The sequence below is a fragment of the Lagenorhynchus albirostris genome, chromosome 18 (assembly GCF_949774975.1).
Source record: "Lagenorhynchus albirostris chromosome 18, mLagAlb1.1, whole genome shotgun sequence".
In the NCBI taxonomy this organism is placed as follows: Eukaryota; Metazoa; Chordata; class Mammalia; order Artiodactyla; family Delphinidae; genus Lagenorhynchus; species Lagenorhynchus albirostris.
Genome location: NC_083112.1, coordinates 64666161 through 64692334, shown reverse-complemented (window position 1 = coordinate 64692334; position 26174 = coordinate 64666161). Strand labels below are relative to the sequence as shown.

General features: G+C 38.2%; 1 protein-coding gene and 1 non-coding gene across 2 annotated transcripts in view; one reads left to right on the top strand and one right to left on the bottom strand.

Annotated features, from left to right (window-relative positions):
- Nucleotides 1–524: 524 nt before the first annotated feature.
- Nucleotides 525–26174, bottom strand: part of LOC132508733 (ATP-binding cassette sub-family C member 4-like) — a 171068-nt gene continuing 145418 nt past the window's right edge. The window contains 2 exon segments of the mRNA XM_060129087.1: nucleotides 525–2018; nucleotides 18299–18433. Of these exon segments, the coding sequence (XP_059985070.1) occupies nucleotides 1911–2018; nucleotides 18299–18433 (243 nt within the window). The 3' untranslated portion in view covers nucleotides 525–1910.
- LOC132509073 (U6atac minor spliceosomal RNA) lies at nucleotides 7265–7390 on the top strand. Its single transcript, XR_009536893.1, has one exon. It is a non-coding gene; the product is annotated as a U6atac minor spliceosomal RNA (small nuclear RNA).

The following is a 26174-nucleotide window of genomic DNA, read 5'->3' as shown; positions in this document are numbered from 1 at the left end:
AGCCATCAGCTCCTCTGGGGGCAGCCTGTATGCAGTGACCCATCAAGGTGGAGGTATAAGGGCCTGGCCATTGGACATGTCAGGAAACCCTGAAGGGCCGTCTTCATTCCAGAGCCCCCATGGGGTCATCTAAAGTCATTGGCCAGTGTTCCAGCTTGATTTCTCCCTCTGCCCTAACTTGTTTCTTCCCTCTCGCTTCTGCAAGTATTGGTCCCAAGGGCACCCCTAATAAACATCCCAACACTAAACTCCATCTGGGTTTGTATCCCAGAGAACCAACTTGCAGCATGTATCAGAAAACATTCTAGTACTTGGGGAGGATTTTTATTTGAAAATTACTGGTTACACATATAACATTTTAGAATCACCAAGTAAAATACAAAATGGTGGAAACAAGGACTTTGTGGGTAAATGTGGTTACCTTTGGTTTAAAATCCTCAATCTAATGTTGTCTGACCAAAATGAAATTATCTATTAATAACAAAAGAAAACTATTATGTTGAACCATATGAAACTGCCATTTTATAAGTTAAAAAAAGGTTGAATGTTAGCAGTTCCACATGGTTCAATCTAATAGAAAAAGTACATTAGCATTTGAAATTTAGAGGACATTATACTTATGAATAACTCATGGGTAAAAGATATAATTGAGTTAAATTAGAAATTACCTAATACTATGGTTATTGATCAGTGCTAAGCACCAGAACTTGTAGGTTGCAGCTAAGGTGGGTCTTAGGAAACAAAAGTATGCTTTATGTACTTAATTTTTAACTTAATTCTTTTTCTAATATAAGTTTCCAGTTTAAGAATTGAGGAAAAAAATCTCAAAATAAATGAAAAGTTGAAGGAAAGAAAGAATAATGTAATGAACTAGAAAATGTTTAAAAAACCAGAAAGGATCAATCAAGCCTTAAAAAGCAAAAAAAAAAAACCCACAATTATAGGTGCTGCAGAGTTTAAACATATAAGATATTGTGAATAAGTTTATGTCAGTCAAGTTCAAAACTCACAGGAGATCCACTCCTAGAGAAATAAATTGTACCAAAAATGACTCTATAGAAATAACAAACTGAATAGTCCTAAAATAATTACCAAAAATTAACCAGACATTGATGGTTGCACAACACTGTAAATGTGATTAATGACACTGAATTGTATGCTTAAAAATAGTTATATGGCAAATTTTATGTTATATATATTTTACCACAATAAAATAATTAAATTAGATCTTCAGTCTAAAAGACAATCGATCATACATCTGTCCTTCATTATGAAATCCCCTAGAAGGGCTCCTATTTTGAAAAAGTATATTTTCTCTCCCTTCTCTTTTAGAACATATAATATTGTCCTTCTGTATTTTAACCCTATATCTATTTTTTTTTTTTCTGGAGAGGGGATGCCTCTTTCTCATACAATGTCACTTAAACTAAGGTATATTTTTTGTTTTTCCTATTAGTTTTCTCTTACTATTTTAACCAGAGGTCTTTGGGTATGGAACCCAGTTCTGTTAACGGAAGTGGTGAGACAAAATGGCAACTTCACACACGTCAACTAAATAGAATCCCTGATATAATTGGACCAGGGGTATATAATTTGGGGAATAGTAAGAAACATCTGTGACAGCTTTGTCTTGCACCTTAGAAAATGTGCTTTGTCTCTGGAGTCTGTCAAGGCACAAAAACTGGGAGACAGCTTTTATTGGTGGCCTGTACCTCTGATTTAGGTAAGAAAAATAATCCTTTTGTAAGAGCTTAGAATCGTTGGGTGAAGTTGGAGAAAATAATCCAAATAAACGAACATCTTGTATGTGTAAATATTTGTTGCTGGTGTAAAGAAAGTACAGTGTAGCTTATGCAGAGCAAAAACTATTGGAGAAATACCTTTGGAATAGACTTGACCTCATGGTAGAATCACGGTGCTGACTTAAAAATTGTTAAGGCTGAGGGCTGTCCATTGGAAGCGTTCATAACCACATGGTCACTGTGAGTAATATCTGTCTATGTCATTTTGAAGTGCACCTGAGGGGAAAAAAGACAGAAACAACACGTTTAAAAGTTTTAAAGTCCTCCTCCCTAAGGCAGTGCATTTCTAGGTCCACTTCTTTATGTGAAGCAAATCATATCACTACTGGAGCCACAATTAAAAAAACCAGGGATGTATTTATTCTATGGAGGAAGTAGCCCCATTAAAACCCTCAATGGGGCTGAGCTTAATACCAGACAACCTGTAGATCCACTTGAGTTCTGATGATTCTGATTCACAGATATGTTTTATCACTATATTAAATTGATAAGCAGAATCATTTTACTGACTCAAAACCTGGAGATATATTAAAAACAGGGTGACAGGCTGGGAAATCTAGTCTGAAAAGGGTTTCTCATTTTCACACATAAAGTGAGCACACCAGATTTGGATGTTAATATCAGGTTGTCATCCCTATATTTTATAAACTTGTACTGACAAGCATTGAAACACTGGCATATATGTATGAAATATGCTGGCATTTAATTTGTGCAGCAAAGCAGTTATAGGGCCTATAGAAATGTGATCTGTGGATGATGGGTCACAGGAATGAAAAGAGAATCAAAAGCTTTAACAAAGACTCAACCAAGCAACTTCGAAAAAGAAAGATGATACCAAATAATAGGACAGGTCTTTGCCAGGCCTTTGAGTTCTTGAATTCTACCAATTTCTAGCCGAACTGGAAGAAATAAAGGTTTTCTGCTAAATGTATAATCAGAACATAAAGGAAATGAAATGCTGTCAAGTTTCTCTGTTCCACAATCATCAGTTTTTAGTAGCTGTAGTGTATCTCAGTTCTTTGACAGATGTGCAGAACAAAATGAAATAATGTCAAGGTTTGTGAGCTGTTATCTCAAAATGTATTTCTTTGAAAAAGGACTTCAAATGTCATTTTTTTCCCCCAAAGAAGAATGTGAAATGTTTTGAGTCTTTATAACAGAAAATGTACCATCTATCTGAGGCTGACTTGTGTCAGGATCTGGGTCGCCTAAACATAGGATTATGGATCTATTTTATAAAACCTGGGACCAAATACATTTGTGGGTGCTGTCAACAAAGTTATCATGAGAGATAATGGACATCACACATGAAATAGAAAAGCACTGAGACACCTACCCTCATATCAAGTGTACTTTCTTTTTCTCTTGTTGCTTGCATACTTGCTACCCGCCTCCAAACAGCACTGAATATGAAATGCTATATATTACAATGTCTCTTAAGCAGAAAAAGAAATTCTCCAAGAATGCGTGGACCCCACTGGGTGAAATCTGAGGCTATTTCCATTATAATGCAAGAATTTAAAAAAATAAGGCCTTTGGGGGGAGGCTAATTGCATATGATCTCTCTCCTCCATTTTTTAAAGCTAGCCATATTTTGTGTGGTTATTATGTACTCTCTTGGTGAAACTAAGAACAGCCAAAAGACAAATGGAAATACTTTTAACTTTCTACTGCTTGACGGTCCTCCCAAAATCACCTGGTTCCTTTCCCCAGAACTCTTCTCAATGTAATTTTTTAAAAGAAAAAAATTTTTTAATTTATTTATTTTTGCCCGTGTTGGGTCTTCGTTGCTGCGCACAGGCTTTCTCTAGTTGCGGCGAGCAGGGGCTACTCTTTGTTGCAGTGTGTGGGCTTTCTTATTGCAGTGGCTTCTCTTGTTGCGGAGCACGGGCTTCAGTAGTTGTGGCACATGGGCTTAGTTGCTCTGCGGCATGTGGGATCTTCCCAGACCAGGGCTCGAACCCGTCTCCCCTGCATTAGCAGGCGGGCTCGTAACCACTGCGCCACCAGGGGAGCCCAGAAAATGTTATTACTAGCACCTTTTAACCAAAATGGCCTTTGCTTCATGGTCTGCAATAATTGAAACCAAATACTGAAAACAAGCTTTCTGTGTATAAAAGCCTTGATTTGACCCTTCTCTTTCTCATGGTGTAGACTGCACTCTGGCTGACAGCAGAAGTGAAAGAAGGTGTCTTTTTCATAGGGTGGGTTATGAAGAGGGTCGAGATGACTGAACGCTTGTTAGCAGAGTCCTTGTGTATGGGCTGAGCCTGAATGGAGAGGGCCAGTCTCACCTCTTTCTCTCTTCTGGAACCACTGCTGACCCTGGAAAAATCATTTAAGCTTTCTGTGCACGGGCTACTGCATTTGTGAAATGAGACAGTGACCTACCTCATAGGAACTAAGTGATGGCCACAAACTGCAGGTTTAAAACATGCTGAGCTAAGTGTTGGTTGTGATTATGATGCTGCTCAAGAGACGTGGCCCCTTAGTCCACGGAAAGTAGCAGCATCAGTCAGATTGAATGATGAAAACAACATCTCAGAGGCCCTTTTGTGAATCTTGTAGTTTTATCTTAAAAGAAGCCCAGTTGAGACACATTTAGCTCAGTGAACATGGTAACCTGGGTGGCAGAAAAGTGGTTAAAAAAATTACTCTTTCTAATCTGTGACTTTGAGAAGTTACCTAGGTTCTTCTGCCTCAGTTTCTCCATCTGAGGGATAATAATTCCAGCTCAGAATGGTCGTGAAGATTAAAAGAGATAATGCCAAAAATATTCAATTTATGGTAAGCAGAACATAAGACCAGTGAGTGGTGCGTTTCTTGGCCCTCTTCCCCTTCTTGTCTCAGGCGTGGTTCATTGTAGTTCCTCCAGTGTAGGTTAAAACAGTCTAGTATTTAAACTCCAGCTTGTAAATAAAACCACCATCATGGAATTAGATCTTACTAAGAGCAACAGAGCAATAAAAGCTCACCTGCATGGATAAAAGCCAGCAATCAGTGCTTCAATATATGTAGAATTCTGGCTCAAGACTATACGTTCATTCTCCCTGAACTGCATGGCCCTAGTTCGATCCCAGTAACCCTCAAACTCCTCATCTTGAAAGGTCTAACTTTGTGTACATACTGGCAGGTATATTACCAAAGTTAAAGACTGCTGGAGAGTTAGAAAGAATTTTTGCTTTTAACTTAATGGAACAATGAATATTTTTTCCCCTTATCCTTTCAGAAATCACCCTGAACAGCAAGGATATTGGGAGATAAAAAATAAGCCCAATCTTTGATGAAATCAGGAGTCATTTGAAATTCAAGTGACAAAATATCTGGACAGGCTACATTAAGCAACTGGATCCAGTGGGCTGTGGCATGACAGAGATGGTACGTAAGGGTAGCAGATCATAGCTCTCCGACTAAGGGGCAAATGCCAGTGAGGAATCATATAGAATCAATATCTTTGCCTGAAGCATGTAGATTGGTGAGGTCCTAGGAGAAGAGAGATTTTGAAATGCAAGCACCGTTGACTGCCCATCTCTGCAGGCTGGGGAGGAATACAGGCTAAATGAATATGTGTTCTCGATTTCTCTCTCACTTGCTTATTTTTTCTCTCTAGGCCACGTGGAACTTCTGTGTTAAGCACAGAATTCCCTTTAGTCTCAAATGATGCCCTAGCCACAACTATCCCACAGATATTATGGTCTAAAAAAAACTCAATTCAAAGGTGAGTAGTAGGAATAACAGTAATAAAAAAGTAGTATAGGATCTGTAAAATACACAAACAAAAATGAAGACAAGGAGTAAGATGAGCATATGATGGATGAGAAAATACTGAAAAGATGAAAATTATAAAAAAATATAACAATACATTCAAAGAAAATGTAGTAGAACAGTCAACCTGTGGACATCCAAGAGTACAGGAAAACATGGCACAGCAACAATGATGAAACATGAGTTGACAGAGGCTGAAAGTGAAATGGAAGAGAAAAATGAAAACATCAAAGAAATGATCATTCTAAAAGGCAGCATGAAGATTAGTCACTGCTGAAAAAACAACATGAGACATGGAGGATAGGATTGAGAAAGCAAGGCAAATAACTGTAAATTAATGAAAAATTTAAAAGGATTAAGGAGATAATAGCTTTATAAAATAGACAAAGGATAGCAACATATACATTATAGATTGCTGTAAAGAGGAGAGTCTAATCAAATAAATTCAAAGATGTAATTCAAGCAAATGCTTAGAAATAAAAGACTTGAATCTAGAGGTCAAGAGTGCATGATGTCCTAGGAAAAACTAATGACCTTTCAAATACAGAAAGAATCCTTTAAGAATCCAGGAAAGAAGATCAAGTTTTATCAACTTAGAGCTGCAGCAGGTAAATATTTCATACAGTTAACCCTTGAGCAACATAGAGGTTGGGGCGCTGATCCTCTAAACACTCTGTATATAACACTGCAGTCACCCTCCATATCTACAGATTGAACCAACTGTGGATCATGTAGTACTGCAGTACAGATTTTTAAAAAGGTGAATACAAGTTAACCTGTGCAGTTCAAACCTGTACTGTTCAAGGGTTAACTATATTTACAATAAGTCAGGGATTCTAACTCCAATGCACTAGATGATATAGAGCCTTGTTTTCAAACTTTTATTTGTACTGCCACCCACAGTAGTAAATATATTTAAATTTACATTGAGTACCAGTACAGATTTCACAGTCTATATTTATATTCATCTATCCTGAAAAGAATTTAATGAAATATTTACTATTGCTAGGAAAGATACATTGCTATTCTTCGTCCATTCCATTCTTTTCTATTTCATTTCTTAAAACATGCTGGTCATGACTGACTAAATGGAAAACATGCTGGTCATGACTGACTAAATGGATTTCACAGGCCCACTAAGGACTCACAACCCAAACTTTTAAAAACAGTATACAAGGAACAGACGGAACAAACTTTAGTCAATTAGAGATGCAAAAAGTATCATTTAACACAGGTAAGTAAAATAATAAGTATTTTTAAAGATTTGAAGGTAAACAGTAGAAGAAAAACCATTTAAACACTAAAATTTGTTGGTAGAATGGAGAAAAGGTTTATAATGTGAAGTCAATAATAAGGAAGTAAAGTATTCCTGGAAGAAATTAAAGCAACACACAAAATAATGAACAAAAAAACAAAAATTACAGACTACAAAATAAAAGGTTTTTAAAAAAACTGAAAGCATAACAGAACTAAGATAAAACATACCCCTGAGGGCTAAGATTAAATCTCAGAGCTAAACCTAACTATAATACTTGCCATTGCAGGAGACACATCTACAATCTGATATCAAAAGACAATCAAAGACATATCAGGCAAATGAAAACTGGGGACTTAATTTCAGTTTTGAACCACGTTGGATTCAGGGTCAGAAACATTAAATGAATCAAAGAAAGGCACTTGAGTGTTGTATGAAAGAAGTGTTGTATGAAAGAAGAGAAGGTTAGCACTCCCCTTGATAAGGATGGAAGAGGTCCTTGGGCCTGACAACATGCAAATGGTTAAGGCATTGCCACCTGCTTCAGGGCATCTAACGGTCATTTTTTGTAAATTTAAGAAAACTGAAATCATATCCAGCATCTTTTCTGATCACAACACTATGAGATTAGAAATCAGTTACAGAAAAGAAAATGTATAAAACACAAACACGTGGAGGCTAAACAATATGTTACTAAACAACCAATGGATCACTGAAGAAATCAAAGAGGAAATCAAAAAATACCTAGAGAAAAATGAAAACACAAGCCAAAACCTATGGGCTGCAGCAAATGCAGTTTGAAGAGGGAAGTTTATTTGAAAAATCTCAAATAAACAACCTAACCTTACACCTAAAGTAACTAGAGAAAGAACAACAAACAAAACCCAAATTAGTAGAAAGAAAGAAATCATAAAGATCAGAGCAGAAATAAATGAAGTAGAGATGAAGAAAACCAGAAAAGACCAATGAAAGTAAAAGCTGGTTCTTTGAAAAGAGAAAGTTGAAAAACCTTAAGCCAAACTCATCAAGAAAAAAAGGGAGAGGGCTCAAATCAATAAAATTAGAATGAAAAAGAAGTTACAAGACACCACAGAAATACAAAGGAGCATAAGAAACTACAACTCCATGCCAATAAAATGGACAACCTGGAAGAAATGGACAAATTCTTAGAAAGGTACAACCTTCCAAGACTGAACCAGGAAGAAATAGAAAATATGAACAGACCAATCACAAGTACTAAATTGAAGCAGTGACTTTAAAACTTCAAACAAAAACTCTAGAACAAGATGGCTTCACAAGAGAATTATATCAAACATTTAGAGAATTAACACCACCTATCTTTCTGAAACTCTTCCAAAAAACTGCAGAGGGAGGAACACTCCCAAATTCGTTCTATGAGGCCATCATCACCCTGATTCCAAAACCAGACAAAGAATACCACAAAAAAAGAAAATTACAGGCTATATCTCTGATGAACATTGATGCAGAAATCCTCAACAAAATACTAGCAGACCAAATCCAACAACACATTAAAAGGATCATACACCATGATCAAGTGGGATTTATCCCAGGGATGTAAGGATTCTTCAGTATTCGCAAATCAATAAGTGTGATACACCACATTAACAAACTGAGGAGTAAAAACCATATGATCATCTCTAGAGATGCAGAAAAAGCTTTTGACAAAATCCAACACCCATTTATGATAAAAACTCCAGAAAGTGGGCATAGAGGGAAGCTGCCTTAACATAATAAAGGCCATATATGACAAACCCACAGCTAACAACATACTCAATGGTGAAAAGCTGAAAGCATTCCCTCTGAGATCAGGACAAGACAAGGATGTCCACTCTTACCTTTATTCAACATAGATTTGGAAGTCCTAACCATGGCAATCAGAAGAAAAAGAAAGAAAAGGAATCCAAATTGGAAAGAAGTAAAACTGGCACTGTTCGCAGATGACAAAATACTATACATAGAAAATTCTAAAGATGCCACCAGAAAACTACTAGAACTCATCCATGAATTCCTTAACGCAGGATACTAAAGTAACACACAGAAATGTCTTGCATTCCTATATACTAACAAAAAAATCAGAGAAATTAAGGAAACAACCCCATTTACCATTGCATCAAAAAGAATAAAATACCTAGAAATAAACCTACCTAAGGAGACAAAAGACTGGTACTCTGAAAACTGTAAGACGCTGGTGAAAGAAATCGAAGGTGACACAAACAGATGGAAATATATACCGTGTTCTTGGATTGGAAAAATCAATATTGTCAACATGACTATACTACCCAAGGCAATCTACAGATTCAGTGCAATCCCTATCAAATCACCAATGATAACTTTTCACAGAACTAGAATCAAAAAAATTTTAAATTTGTATGGAAACACAGAAGACCCTGAATAGCCAAAGCAATCCTGAGAAACAAAAATGGAGCTGGAGGAATCACGCTCCCTGACTTCAGACTATACTGCAAAGCTACATCAAAACCGCATGGTACCAGTGCACAAACAGAAATATAGATCAATGGAACAGGATAGAAAGCCTAGAAATAAATCCACACAACTATAGTTTTGTCAATTAACCTATGAGAAAGGAGGCAAGACAGTACAGTGGAGAAAAGACAGTCTCTTTAATTCAGTGGTGCTGGGAAAACTGGACAGCTACATGTAAGAGAATGAAATCAGAGCATTCTCAAACACCATACACACAAAAAAATGTAAGGCTATAAACTCTTAGAGGAAAACATAGGCAGAACTCTGACATAAATTGCAGAAATGTCTTTTTTGATCCACTCCCTAGAGTAATGAAAATAAAAACAAAAATATGCAAATGGGACCTAATTAAACTTAGAAGCTTTGTACAGCAAAGGAAACAATAAACAAAATGACAAGACAACCTACAGACTGGGAGAAGGTATTTGCAAATGATGTGATGACCAACAAGGTATTAATTTCCAAAATATACAAACAGTTCATATAGCTCAGTATCAAAAAAAGAAAAAAACCCAAACAACCCAATCAAAAAGTGGGCAGAAGACCTAAATAGACATTTCTCCAAAGAAGACATACAGATGACCATAAAGCATGTGAAAAGATGCTCAACATCACTAATTATCAGAGAAATGCAAATCAAAACTACAATGAAGTATCACCTCACACTGGTCAGAATGGACATAATCAGAAAGCCTAAAACAATAAATGCTGGCAAGGGTGTGGAGGAAAGGGAACCCTACTACACTATTGGTAGGAATGTAAATTGGTACAACCACTATGGGGAACAGTATGGAAGTTCCTTAAAAAACTAAAAATAGAACTACCATATTATCCAGGAATCCCATTCCTGGGCATATATTTGGAGAAAACCATGGTTCAAAAGGATACATACACCCCAATGTTCATTGCAGCACTACTTACAATAGCCAAGACATGGAAGCACCTAAATGTCCTTTGACAGATGAATGGATAAAGAAGACATGGCATATATACACAATGGAATATTACTCAGCCATAAAAAGAATGAAATAATGCCATCTGCAGCAACATGTGTGGACCTAGAGATTATCATACTAAGTGAAGTAAGTCAGACAAAAAAAGACAAATATCCTGTGATATCACTTATATGTGGAATCTTAAAAACATGATACAAATGAAGTTATTTACAATACATAAATAGACTCACAGACATAGAAAACAAACTATTGGTTACCAAAGGGGAAACGTTGGGGGAGGAGGGATAAATCAGGAGCTTGGGATTAACATACACTCACTTCTATATGTAAAATTTTGGGCTGGCCAAAAAAATTCCTTCAGTTTTTAAGTAAAAATAAGACATTTTTCATTTTCTCCAAGAACTTCATTGAAAAATATTCACCATTTTGTTCCACTACTTTCTGCCTTTTTTCAGGCAACTTCATAATTCCATCTTCCCAAAACTTATTGTCTGTTTGAGGAAAGAACTGTTCCAGGTACCTTTTATAGCCTTCCAGGGAACTGAAACTTTTTCCATTACGAGAACTTTGGAAAGACCGAAATAAACGGAAATCCGAAGATGCAATGTCTGGTGAATATGGCAGATGAATCAGAACTTCCCAGCCAAGCTGTAATGGTTTTTGCCTGGTCATCAAAAAAACATGCGGTCTTGCATTATCCTGATGGAAGATTATGCATTTTCTGTTGACTAATTCCAGATGCTTTTCGTCAAGTGCTGCTTTCAGTTGGTCTCATTGGGAGCAGTGTTGCAGCAAAACCAGAAATGAGTAAATGGCCTTAGGCACATACCAGCCAAACAGGCCTGCAAGAATTAAGCAGTCTTGGTTATTCTTTAGCTGTTACTACTAACACACACTTGTAGCTAGACTTGTCCTTCACAAAGCTAAACAAAGCCAGTTACTCTCTGACTCCATATGAATTATACTCTGCACCTGGCATTCTTCTCCCCCTACACTCCCCTGTAGCATTCTGCATTTCAAAAACAAGGTCATGGCTGAGAACTTCAGGGACACCCGACCTGGTTGCTGAGCCACCTGATGCCAGCTTTTGGCCATAAATTTGCAGAAGAAGGAAATCAAGACCGTCATTAGTTTGAGCCTTATCACCTACCCCAGACCATGGAGTCTTAGCCTATAAAACCTTTCCCTATTCCCCAGGGATGGGGGGTCCACAGTTCTTGAGGTGGTAACCTGCTGTGTCCTCTCTTGGCCTGGTAAAGAATAAAAGCTACTTTTTCTTGTTCTACTAAAATTTCTCTTTGTATTTCTTTTTGGCATTGGTGAACAGAGAGCCAAGATTGTGGCATCAGCCGAACTTGCTGGAATTAATCGTTGGATTTCTGGAAGGAGCTCATAATAGAGGACTCCCTTCCAATCCCACCATACACAACATCACCTTCTTTGGATGAAGACCACCGGTGCCTTTGGTGTGCTTGGTGGTGGTTCATTTCACCTGCCCCACAATCTCTTCTGTTCCACATTACTGTACAGTATCCACTTTTCATCTCCCGTCACAATTTGTTTTAAAAACGGACCGTTTACATTAGTTTCAGTAGAGAATTACACGTGGAAATATGGTCAAGAAAGTTTTTTGTGCTTAACGTATGTGGAAACCAAACATCAAAGCGATTAACATAACCAAGCTGGTGCAAATGATTTTCAGTGCTTGATTTGGATATTTTGAGTATGTCGTCTATCTCCTGCATGGTATAACGTTGATTGTTCTCAATTAATGTCTTGATTTGATTGCTGTCAACTTAAACTGGTCTACCCAACCGTGGAGCATCATCTAGCAAGAAATCTCCAGCATGAAACTTCACAAACCACTTTTGATACATTCAGTCACAGCACCTTCTCCATACACTGCACAAATGTTTTTCTGCATTTCAATTGCGCTTTTACCTTTCTTGAAATAATAAAGCATAATATGCCAAAAATGTTGCTTTTTTCTTCAATCTTCAATATTAAAATGGCTACACAAAAATTCACCAATTTTAAGTTATTTTTTCAAATGCACGCTGATATGACAGCTGTCACAATACAATGTAACAAAATTGTTTTGAATGAAGTTAAAGACAACTAAGCACTACTAGAGCTGACTTACGGAAAAAACTGAAGGAACGTTTTGGCCAACCCAATAGATAACCAACAAGGACCTACTGAATAGCACAGGGAAATCTACTCAATATTCTGTGATAACCTATATGAGAAAAGAATCTGAAATAGAATGAATATATGTATAACTGAATCACTTTGCTGTGCACCCTGAAAGTAATACAGCATTGTAAATCAACTATACTCCAATAAAATTTAAAACAAAACAAACAAAACAAAAAAAGGCACTTTAAAATAGTAGAAAATGTAATTCATAGTGAAAAACCTAAGTCATGAATATCCAGGGACTGAAAAATTATAGCACTGAAATTATCAAAACAAATTACAAGAACTATAAAATGGAACTTGGTACAGTATGAGACTAATTCACTTCTCTAGGTCCAAGTCACATCAAATGGACCAAAATAAATAAGAATAGAGAAAACCTAAATAATGTAATTAATAAAACTACTATAATTAAGAATTAAACTCTATACCTTAAATAGCCAATAGTCCATCTTTTTAAATGCCCAAAGAACATTCACAAAAATTATCTATAAACTAGAACTTAAAGTATTATTAAACACTGTTTCTGGGTGGAAATGGTACAGAGAACTTTTTTTTTTTAATCATAAGGCAATGAAATGAGTAAACTAGAAAACATACAAACATAAAAAAATCCTCTATCCACAGGAAATTTTAAAGATCTCTTTCTCAAATAATTCTTAGGCCAAAGAGAAAATGACAACAAAATTGCAGAATCTATAAATAAAAACCTAACTATGATGAAAGCACTACACACCAGAACCTATGGGATATAGCTAGAACAGTATTCAGAGAAAAGTTCACAGCCTTAAAATATTTATATTAATAAAAAAGAAAGAAAACAAATGTATTCAAGAAGTAAGAAGAAACAAAATAAACCAAAGGAAGGAAGGAATGATTAAAGATGAAATGCAGAAAGTGATAAATTATCAAAAAGAATACAAGTAGTAAGTGAATGTGAGAGTTCCTTCTTTGGGGGAGAAAACATAAAACTAACAGTTCATTAGAAGGGAAAATGAGGGCTTCCCTGGTGGCGCAGTGGTTGAGAGTCCGCCTGCCGATGCAGGGGACATGGGTTCGTGCCCCGGTCCGGGAGGATCCCACGTGCCGCGGAGCGGGTGGGCCCGTGAGCCATGGCCGCTGAGCCTGCGCGTCCAGAGCCTGTGCTCCGCAACGGGAGAGGCCACAGCAGTGAAAGGCCCGCGTACCGCAAAAACAAAAAAAAAGGGAAAATGAGGAGTAGGGAATGGAGAGAGCATAAATACTATGTAGCCATTAAAAAGAGATATTTAAATGAAAAATCAAGGAACAACTATCATTTGTACTTAAAAACAAGGAAGGCCACATATGCACAAGTTCTTACTGATGCACAGAACATGTCAACAGAACAGTCAGCAATTGTGCTGGGGCTCCATCCTGGGGGAGGAGCTGTGTGATGACAGGAGTCGCAGAGTGACTTCTTCATAAATTTTAAAAACCTATTTAAAAAAGTAAAGTTTTTACATAAAAATGGAATCTAAAAAAAAAAGTGGTTTTAATGAACCTAGGGGCAGGACAGGAATAAAGATGCAGATGTAGAGAATGGATTTGAGGATGGGGAAGGGGAGGGGGAAGGGGAAGCTGGGACAAAGTGATAGAGTGGCATGGACATATATACACTACCAAGTGTAAAATAGATAGCTAGTGGGAAGCAGCTGCATTGCACAGGGAGATCAGCTCAGTGCTTTGTGACCACATAGAGGGGTTGGATAGGGAGGGTGGGAGGGAGATGCAAGAGGAAGGGGATGTGGGGATATATGTATACATATAGCTGATTCACTTTGTTATACAGCAGAAAACACAACATTGTAAAGCAATTATACTCCAATAAAGATTAAAAAAACCAACTCTAATGATGTAGACTCTTAAATATAGTAAAGAAGTTGTGATAAAATATTTTTATACTTTTCATCTTAAAATCACAAGTGTAAATTAGTAACTAGATATTTTAAATTGTATTCACTATTCCAATATGCCAAATTCTCTTAAACATGACAAACGTATGAAATAAAAAATATACAGATTTTTTTAAAAAAGTTTTTGAATTTTGTAGCATTAGGTATATCATTTGTTTAAAAACTGATTATTAAAAATAATACATTTTAATTATTTAGAGTCTCTAAAGCTACTTAAAAGAACTGTGGATGCATTTTTTTATTATTATTGGGAGGGAAGGGTTTAATCTATAGCTTTTTAAAAAATCCCATTTTATATTGTAAAACGCTCTATATTCTCAAAGCACTTAGGCATCTGCTATCTCATCTGAAAGCACTTAGGCATCTGCTATCTCATCCGATCCCTGTAATAAGTGTGAAGAAGCTAAGCAGTGCTGTAATCCCTGCACTGCATACAGGTGAGGACCCTGAGGCTCAGAGACCTTGGGGGACATAAGGCCACATCGCTGCTAAGTGCCTCCTGCAGCCTATTCAAACTGGTCCAGGCTCCTAGGATATTAGGATTTCATAACTTTTGGGTTGTATCTAGTGATTTCATGAGTAGATAAAATGACACCTCTGTTACACACTGGGAACAAAGAAACTTCCAAAAAACCTCAGTCATGTCTGCTTCATCACAGAAGAAACTGAATGACAGGCATTCATCCTTTGTTATGGGCTGAGTCCTGTCACCTTCTATTTTATATGTTGAAGTCCTAACCCCCAGTACCTCAGAATGTGACTGTATTTATTTATTTATTTTAACATCTTTATTGGGGTATAATTGCTTTACAGTGGTGTGTTAGTTTCTGCTTTATAACAAAGTGAATCAGTTATACATATACATATGTTCCCATATCTCTTCCCTCTTGCGTCTCCCTCCCTCCCACCCTCCCTATCCCACCCCTCCAGGTGGTCACAAAGCACCGAGCCGATATCCCTGTGCCATGCGGCTGCTTCCCACTAGCTATCTCCCTTACGTTTGTTAGTGTATATATGTCCATGCCTCTCTCCGTGACTGTATTTAGAGACAGGATCTTTAAAGAGGTGAATAAGTTAAAGTGAAGTCATATAGGTGGGCCCTAATCTAATATGACTGGTGTCCTTATAGGAAGAGATTAGGACACAGGCACACAGACGGATGACCATGCAAAGACACAGAGAGAAGACAGCACCTCCCAGCCAAGGAGAGAGGCCTCAGAGGAAAACAACCCTAGCAACACTTTAACTTCAGACTTCCAACCTCCAGAGCTGTGAGGAAATAAATGTCCATTGTTTAAGTCGCATACTATGTGGTCCTTGTATGGCAGCCCTAGCAAACTAACGCATCATTCAGCTTTATGTATCTAAAAAAGTACTTTCTCTACGATTTCACGGATCATCTAAAAGGGTAAATCAGACTGATTCAGCTTGCCTGCACCAACGCTTTCAGAGAAGCAACTATGGGGTCAAGAAAACGTGGCTTGGAAGCACCTCTCCCCAGATGTTTTCTTTTCAAACGAATGAATTCTGTTTTGTTAGAGTGAAAAGCTTGACTTAGGCTAGTCCTCCCTGTGTTACAGCTCTGAACAGTGCATTGATATCTGATGCTTGCACGTTTAAAAAGTTGACAGTCTGACAGGTTGTTCTCCTAAGAAGACTGAGCATATGCAGAAATAATGTCAAGAGGATATTCAACTAGGATGGGAATCAAGATACGTATTTCCTTATGTCTTTCTGTAGAGGTGACCTGAGCCAGTGGCAGAAATGAAATCCAAGAGTGATGTTCTGCCACCCTGTGAACTTGGGTGACTGGCCCGCCTTGGCTACCACATGAAAGAAGCAGCGTTCTCAGGCTTGACACAGAGCAGAGTGCCTAGGGCGGAACTCAGCCTCCCCCACCAATTCACCCCCTGCGCTCCCTGGACCAGTTCTGTGACCTTAGGTGAGCCCTGGACCCAGTCTCCTCATCCATGACCTGGGATAAAAGACCATGATGAGGATTAAGTGCAATCATACATGTGAGAAGAATGTACAATAAATTATAAAGAACTACACAAATGTAACTTAACATTAATCTTGTTAAAGTAGGTGCAGGATTACTAGATCAGGAATCACAGGATTTCTAATTCTATGACCTATCCCTGCTTTTGTATTTATGTTACAGTTGATTTAAAACATATACTGAAAGAACAGATTTCTAATTGTGTATCTGCTGCAAACTAGCTTAACACTAGTTATATATAGAAGACCACCTTCCTTCTAAGGGGCCTTAGTTTCCTCACCTGTAAAATGAGGATGTTGTACCCTATTATAAGACACTTTTTAAATGAAGACTGACACACAGGTGGGGACATCTCTCTTAGATGTGAAATGCCTAAGGTCAAAAGACCAAAAGGGTTTGGGAGATTCCTGGCCATTTTGTGAATAGGTTATACAGGGAATCTCAAATTATTATCAGGTCTTCAGAAGGAAGGTCTCACTCTAGTAAATGAAAGTGCTGTGTGAATTTCAGGCATAAAAAAATATAGGGCTCCAAGGGCAGCTTCTGTATGTTTGCATACAATTTAAGTACTTAGGAAAAGTTCAGAACACAGACTTCATCATCCCTAAACCTAGATATGAACTCCAACTCTGCCCATTCTTCAGCCAGCTCTGTGACCCTGGACTATTTCCTACTCTGTGAACAGTGGAAGGTACTGCTCTTCATTTCTAAGGAGGAGGAATGAGATGAAACAGTGACAGAGGGAACTTAGGCTACATTTTAGATAAACCTTTCTAAAGAATTACTTACATACTGGGACATGTTTTCTTTAACTGATGGATTAAATATTATACAAGTAATTTTATGCAGAAAAGTATAAATGAGGAAAAATGCACCCATAATTTAATGCCCAGAGATAAAGTTTTGATGGGAAGATATCATATACAGTCGGAAACCTCTTCCCATGTGAGCCACGCATCTCAGTGGGCAAGAACACCAGACCTCCCCTCCCTCCCTCCCTCCTTCCATCAACCCCACTCCCACCTTGTTCCAGAAAGAATTACAGGCAGCTGCATGACAATGGCTAACCCTTAAACCAGACCTCAGTCATCACATCTATAGGAGATACTACCACCTGACCATTGTTAGAAATGTACGTGACCCAAATGTTACTCATCAAGCACCTTTCTCACGCCATGTACAGTGCTTAGTGCTCTCACACATCTCATCTCTGAAAATACTTTGTAAACCTTCAAGCACCATTCAGACTACAGTGTTAGGGTTACTGTGAATTCTTGATTTGTCCTGATGACAATTTCATCTTCTAGAAGGTACAGGAAGCATAGGGGGGCAACTGAACCTAATTCTAAACAACAAAGAATTAGGGAGAAAGTGACAGTATCATGTAGGAGTTTTCTTTACTCCTAGAAGATGAGAAAATAGAAGTGACCTACACCTTTCCCTGGTAGATCTCCCTAGGCCAGAAATATTCCAGATGTTTTTCCCCTCAAACTTCCTGGATGTTCCTTGACAGCACTCGTATCACAATGTGCTGAGCACACCTCAGAATGAAACGTAGAGGGTCTGCAAAATGAGAGTGTTCCGTGCTGTATGGGAATCTGAACCCATGAAGTTGAAACATGTGGAAAGTCCAATCTGAAATCTCTCAGGCACATGTGCACATGCACGTCCTGCACCCCACCCTCACCGCTTCTGCAGGTGCTCAGCAGACCCACCTTCAATTTGCAGTGTGCTGTTAAGACCCAGTCATGAAGCTTTGTCTCTGGAGGCTTATAATTGAAAAGGGCACAGAGTGCTTATCATCAGACACCTGGTAGACATCGTGTGAAGAGTAAATCCTGGAGACAAACTTTAATCACAACTCCCTGTGGCAGGCTTACCTGTTCTACTGTTTCAATGAGGGCAGCAGCCTCATCCTTGCCCAGTAGTTGCACCATCTTGTAAAACAGGCCGTCTCTATCTTGCAGCAAATCATATGGCTTATCATATTCTTCTAGTTTCCCTGAATCCAAAACCTGTTAATCAGCAGGAAAAAAACCCATTGCACACAATGTTTCACAATAAATTATTATAACTCAGACAATATTTTGTAAAGGAACAGGAGGGGAAGGATAGAGAAAATCTGTTTGGGTGGTAGGCCTGGCTGGTATTTTAATGGTTTGATTAACTTGTTTAACTAGGCAGATAAAGGCCTAACCTGACCTTTTATTACTATAATGTTATAGGAAGGGAAGAAAAATGAGTTTTAGACTATGATTTAATTTTTATTGGAGTACAGTTGCTTTACAACGTTGTGTTAGCTTCTGCTGCACAGCAAAATGAATCAGCCATACATATAAATATATCCCCTCCCTTTTGGATTCCCCCCCATTTAGGTCACCCCAGTGCATCAAGTAGAGCACTCAGCAGTCTGGCATTTTATATTCTGCCCAGGGCATTTGGGGTGGTTATCATTAGTTCATGCTTTTAGTTCTCAGACTCTGAGCTTTAACGGCTATTTATACAGATACACAGAGTTGGGAAATTTCTTGATTTAAGAAAATCAAACTCTATCTAAAATCAGGTTGATGTCATACAAACCAGATGGCAGTGACCTGACAGCAATTGTTAAGTTGGTTTGACAGAATCTTAGTATTTGGGGAAAAAGTAAATGCCTCCAGAATTTCTTTAGGGTTGTGAACTAAAAAATTGCCTGTCATATCAGTGAACAAAGGATGTTGCAGCCATCAAGCCACCACACTACAGCTGCCCCAACAATAAGCCCTGAGGGAACTCAGGATAGAACCAGAATGTGTGCGGCCACCCCCAACAGTGCACGCTGAGGAGACTCAGGATGAGAAAAACACAGGATACCGGCCTCAGATAGCTGAGGTGCACATCAAAGGAATTTCAATGAGCCCAGACTTTGCATCTTCCCATGTATAGAAAAGCACTAAATTCATTAACTTGGGATGTCTGGTTTTCTTTGATTAACAGTAATCTTTTAATGTTCTGACTACCTGGTCTTTTGTTGCAAAAACTCTTACGAATACTGGCTCATCCCCTTGCCTCTTCAGAACCATTTCTCAGTGTTATGAGATGCTTTGTCCCTAAGTCCTCACAATGTCCACCACATAAAACGTGACACTCAACTTCCAGGTTGTGCTTTTTGTTTTTTTCTTTTTCAGTCAACAGCGTCCTGGATTATGTTAGTTGCTAAGAGGAGCAGAATCCCTTGTCTGAGAGGTTAAGATGCTTCTTCAACTTGGCTTTGACTGTAGTTTATTATTCTGAGAGTGAAAGGCTGGCAAAAAGAGCTGCTACATAAGCAGCATTAGCAGAATTTCTCTGCACAGAAGAAATCCCTAGAAATCCAATTTTTTCTTGAACTAACACTAAAGAAGCAAGTAAGAAACTGAGTTTCAAATTCTAATGCTCACAGCCCGCACAGTACCCGGGAACAGCCCAGTCTGAACTGCCGAGGATCTGAATCTGTTTTCACACGTTATCTTTCTTTGCTTCTTTTTCTTTCTCTCTTCAGCTGTCTGCTGTTCAGCCCTTTTGTGCACGTTGATATATCCCTAGTTGAAAATTAAAAGGGAGAGGAAGGGGGTCTTAACTCTGCCTTTCTACTTATTAGTGGCTTTGCATAATGGTTTTAGAGGGAAAAAAAGAATCTGAAACAGTTGGCCCAAATGACGTAGCTATAAAGATAGTTCTGATGTTAGGTGGTTCTTAGTTCTTCATGTAGAGTAACTGTATCTTAAGAGAATAATGCAGCAACTCTAAACAGGACACAGGTTGTTCTTCCATATCTAGTATTGCAGTTAATTCCATCCCATGTCATTTAATTGGAAACATTTATTAAGTCTCCTAAGGGCAGAAAAGTGGTCAAGATAGTGGAGTAGGGGGATGCAGAGTTCACATGTCCCCACAACTAGGGCACCTACCAGACTCTGGGCATGGGAGCAACCCCTGAACAACTGGACTACAAACTCCAGTGCTGGAAGCCTCAGCCCAAACAACCAGTAAGACAGGAACACAGTCCCACCCATCAAAAAAAAAAAGATGACAAAAAAATGTTACAGATGAAGGAGCAGATGAAGGTAAAAACCTACAAGACCAAATAAATGAAGAGGAAATAGGCAACCTACCTGAAAACAATTCAGAGTAACGATAGTAAAGATGATCCAAAATCTCAGAAATAGAATGGAGGCACACATCGAGAAAATACAAGAAACGTTTAACAAAGACCTAGAAGAAATAAAGAACAAACAGAGATGAACAATACAATAACTGAAATAAAAAATACACTAGAAGGAATCAATAGCAGAATAACTGAGACAGAAGAACGAATAAGTGAGCTGGAAGACAGAATGGTGGCAATAACTGCTGAGGAGCAGAATAAAGAAAAAAGAATGAAAAGAATTGAAGACAATCTCAGAGTCCTCTGGGACAACACTAAACGCACCAACATTTGAATTATAGGGGTCCCAGAAGAAGAAGAGAAAAAGAGAGGGTCTCAGAAAATATTCGAAGAGATCATAGTCGAAAACGTCCCTAACACGGGAAAGGGAATAGCCACCCAGGAATCTCAGAGAGTCACATACGGATAAACCCTAGGAGAAACACACCCAGATGCATATTAATCAAACAAACAAAAATAAAATTCAAAGAAAAAATATTAAAAGCAGCAAGGGAAAAGCAAAAAATAACATACAAGAGAATCCCCATAAGGTTATCAGCTTATTTTTCAGCAGGAACTCTGCAAGCCAGAAGGGAGTGGCAGGATATACTTAAAGTGATGAAAGAGAAAAACCTACAACCAAGATTACTCTACCCAGCAAGGATCTCATTCAGATTTCACCAAGAAATCAAAAGTTTTACAGACAAGCAAAAGCTAAGAGAATTCAGCACCACCAAACCAGCTCTACAACAAATGCTAAAGGAACTCCTCTAGGCAGGAAACGTAAGAGAAGAAAAAGACACAGAGAAAAAAAAAACACGAAAAACTAAAATAATTATGAAAATCGCAATAGGAACATACATATTGACAATTACCTTAAATGTAAATGGATTAAATGCCTCAACCAAAAGACACAGACTGGCTGAATGGATACAAAAACAAGGCCCATATATGTGCTGTCTACAAGAGACCCACTTCAGCCCTAGGGGGACACACAGACTGAAAGTGAGGGGATGGAAAAAATACTCCATGCACATGGAACTCAAAAGAAAGCTGGAGTAGCAACACTCATATCAGATAAAATAGACTTTAAAATAAAGACTGGTACAAGAGACAAGGAAGGACACTACATAATGATCAAGGGATCAATCAAAGAAGAACATGTAACAACTGTAAATATTTATGCACCCAACATGGGAGCACCTCGATACATAAGGGAAATGCTAACAACTACAAAAGGGGAAATCAACAGTAACACAATGATAGTAGATTTAATTGATATAGGACATTCCACCCAAAAGTGGCAGCATACACTTTCTTCTCAAGTGCACATGGAACATTTTCCAGGATAGATGATACCTTGGGTCACAAATCAAGCCTCAGAAAATTTAAGAAAATTGAAATTGTATCAAGCATCTTTTGCGACCACAACACTATGAGATTAGAAATGAATTACAGGAAAAAAAACTGTAAAAAAACACAAATACATGGAGGCTGAACAGTGTGGTACTAAAAAACCAAGAGATCACTGAAGAAAGCGAAGAGAAAAAAAAAAAGATACATAGAAACAATTGACAGTGAAAACACAGTGACCCAAAACCTATGGGATGCAGCAAAAGCATGTCTAAGAGGGAAGTTTATAGCAATTCAGTCTCACCTCAAGAAACAAGAAAAATGTGAAATAAACAATCTAACCTTACATGTAAAGCAACTAGAAAAAGAAGAACAAACAAAACGCAAAGTCAGTAGAAGGAAAGAAATCATAAAGATCAGAGCAGAAATAAATGAAATGAAGGAAACAATAGCAAAGATCAATAAAACTAAGAGCTGGTTCTTTGAGACGATAAACAAAACTGATAAACCTTTAGCCAGACTCATCAAGAAACAAAGGGAGAGGGCAAATCAATAAAATTGGAAATGAAAAAGGAGAAATTGCAACTGACACCTCAGAAATACAAAGGATTATAAGAGACTACTGTGAGCAACTATATGCCAATATAATGGACAACCTAGAAGAAATGAACAAATTCTTGCAAAGGTACAATTTTCCAAGACTGTACCAGGAATAATTAGAAACTATAAACAGACCTATCACAAGTAATGAAACTGTAATTAAAAATCTTCCAACAAACGAAAGTCCAGTACCAGTACCGGATGGCTTCACAGGCAAATTCTATCAAACATTTAGAAAGAGCTAACACCTATCCTGCGCAAACTCTTCCAAAAAATTGCAGAGGGAGGAACACCCCCAAATTCGTTCTACAAGGCCACCATCACCCTGATACCAAAACCAGACGAAAATATCACAGAAAAAAGAAAATTACAGACCAATATCCCTGATGAACATAGATGCAAAAATCCTCAACAAAATACCAGCAAACAGAATCCAACAACACATTAAAAGGATCATACATGATGATCAAGTGGGATTTGTTCCAGGAATGTAAGGATTCTTTAATATATGCAAATCAATTAATGTGCTACACCATATTAACAAATTAAGGAATAAAAAACATGATCATCTTGACAAATGCAGAAGCTTTTGACAAAATTCAACACCCATTTATATGATAAAAACTCTCCAGAAAATGGGCATAGAGGGAACCTACTTGAACATAATAAAGGCCATATATGACAAACCCACAGCAAACATCATTCTCAATGGTGAAAAACTGAAAGCATTTCCTCTAAGATCAGGAAGAAGACAAGGTTGCCCACTCTCACCACTATTATTCAACATAGTTTTGAAAGTCCTAGCCACGGCAATCAGAGAAGAAAAAGAGAAAAGCAACAAATTGGAAAAGAAGTAAAACTGTCACTGTTTGCAGATGACATGATACTATACACAGAAAATCCTAAAGATGTCACCAGAAAGATACTAGAACTAATCAGTGAATTTGGTAAGGTTGATGCATACAAAATTAATGCACAGAAATCTCTTGCATTCCTATACAGTAACAACGAAAGATCAGAAAGAGAAATTAAGGAAACAATCCCATTCACCATCGTAACAAAAAGAATAAAATACCTAGGAAGAGACCTACCTAAGGAGGCAAAAGACCTGTACTGAGAAACCTATAAAACACTGATGAAAGAAATCAAACATGACAGAAACAGATGGAGAAATATACCACGTTCTTGGATTGGAAGAATCTGTGTTGTGAAAATGAGTATACTACCCGAAGCAATCTACAGATTAAATGCAATCCCTATCAAATTACCAGTGGCATTCTTCACAGAATTAGAACAAAAAATTTTACCCTGAATAGCCAAAGCAATCTTGAGAAAGAAAACCGGAGCTGGAAGAATCAGGCTCCCTGACTTCAGACTATACTACAAAGCTACAGTAATCAAGGCATCATGGTATTTGCACAAAAACAAATATAGATCAGTGGTACAGGATTAAAAGCCCATATATAAACCCATGCACATATGGTCAACTAATTTATGACAAAAGAGGCAAGAGTATACAATGGAGAAAAGACACTTCAATAAGTGGTGCTGGGAAAACTGGACAGCTACATGTAAAAGAATGAAATTAGAACACTACCTAACACCATACACAAAAATAAACTCAAAATGGATTAAAGGCCTAAATGTAACACCAGACAGTATAAAACTCTTAGAGGAAAACATGAAAAACACTCTTTGACATAAAGCACAGCAAGAGCTTTTTTGACCCGCCTCCTAGAGTAGTGAAAATAAAAACAATTAGGGCGGGCTTCCCTGGTGGCGCAGTGGTTGAGAGCCTGCCTGCCAATGCAGGGGACGTGGGTTCATGCCCCGGTCTGGGAAGATCCCACATGCCGCGGAGCAGCTGGGCCTGTGAGCCATGACCCCTGAGCCTGTGCGTCCGGAGCCTGTGCTCCGCAACAGGAGAGGCCACAACAGTAAGAGGCCCGTGTACCACAAAAACAAATAGGGCTTCCCTGGTGGCGCAGTGGTTAAGAACTCACCTGTCAATGCAGGGGACATGAGTTCGAGCCCTGGCCTGGGAAGATCTCACATGCCGCGGAGCAGCTAAGCCTGTGTGCCACAATTACTGAGCCTGCACTCTAGAGCTCACGTGCCACAGCTACTGAGCCTGCGTGCCACAACTACTGAAGCTGGCATGCCTAGAACCCGTGCTCCACAACGAGAAGCCACTGCAATGAGAAGCCCACTCGCCGCAACTAGAGAAAGCCTGCTTGCAGCAAGAAAGACCCAGCGTACCCAGAAGTAATAAAAAAATAAAATTTTTTAAAAAACAAAAACAAATGGGACCTAATTAAACTTAAAAGCTTTTTCACAGCAAAAAAGCATAAGACAAAAAGACAACTCTCAGAATGGGAGAAAATATTTGTAAACGAAGCAACAGGATTAATCTCCTGAATACACAAACAGCTCATGGAACTCAGTAGCAAAAAAACCAAACAACCCAATAAAAAAATGGGTGGAAGACCTAAATAGACATCTCTCCAAGGACATACAGATGGCCAAGGGGCATATTAAAGGATGCTCAACATCACTAATTATTAGAGAAATGCAAATCAAAACTACAATAAGGTATCACCTCACACCAGTCAGAATGGGCATCATCAAAAAATCTACGAATAATAAATGCTGGAGAGGGTGTGGAGCAAAGGGAACCCTCTTGCACTGTTGGTGGGAATGTAGATTGATACAGACGCTGTGGAGAACAGTAGGGAGGTTCCTTAAAAAACTAAAAATAGAACTACCATATGACCCAGCAATCCCACTGCTAGGCATATACCCTGAGAAAACCATAACTCAAAAGGACACATGTACCCCAATGCTCACTGCAGCACTATTTACAATAGCCAGGACATGGAAACAACCTAAATGTCCAATGACAGATGAATGGATAAAGAAGATGTGGTACATATATACAGTGGAATATTACTCAGCCATAAAAAGAAAGGAAATTGAGTTATTTGTAATGAGGTGGATGGACCTAGAGTCTGTCATGCAGAGTGAAGTAAGTCAGAAAGAGAAAATCAAATACTGTATGCTAACACATATATATGGAATCTTAAAAAAAAAAAAGGTTATGAAGAACCTAGGAGCGGGACGGGAATAAAGACGCAGACCTACTAGAGAATGGACTTGAGGACACGGGGAGGGGGAAGGGTAAGCTGGGATAAAGTGAGAGAGTGGCATGGACATATATACACTACTAAATGGAAAATCGATAGCTAGTGGGAAGCAGCTGCATAGCACACAGAGATCAGCTCCGTGCTTTGTGACCACCTAGAGGGGTGGGATAGGGAGGGTGGGAGGGAGGGAGACGCAAGAGGGAAGAGATATGGGGATATATGTATATGTATGGCTGATTCACTTCGTTATAAAGCAGAAACTAACACCATTGTAAAGCAATTATACTCCAATAAAGATGTTAAAAAAAAAAATACAGGCCCAGTCCCTGAGAGTATGGTTTGATATTCTGGATTGGGTTTCTGGAATCTATCATTAGTTAAAAAAAAAAAAAAAAAAACAAAGCTTTCAGAACAATCACTTGCTTTCCACAAAGGAAAGAGGTACAGGCTTCCCTCGGAGATACTGCAGGTTCAGTTCCAGAACACCAGAATGAA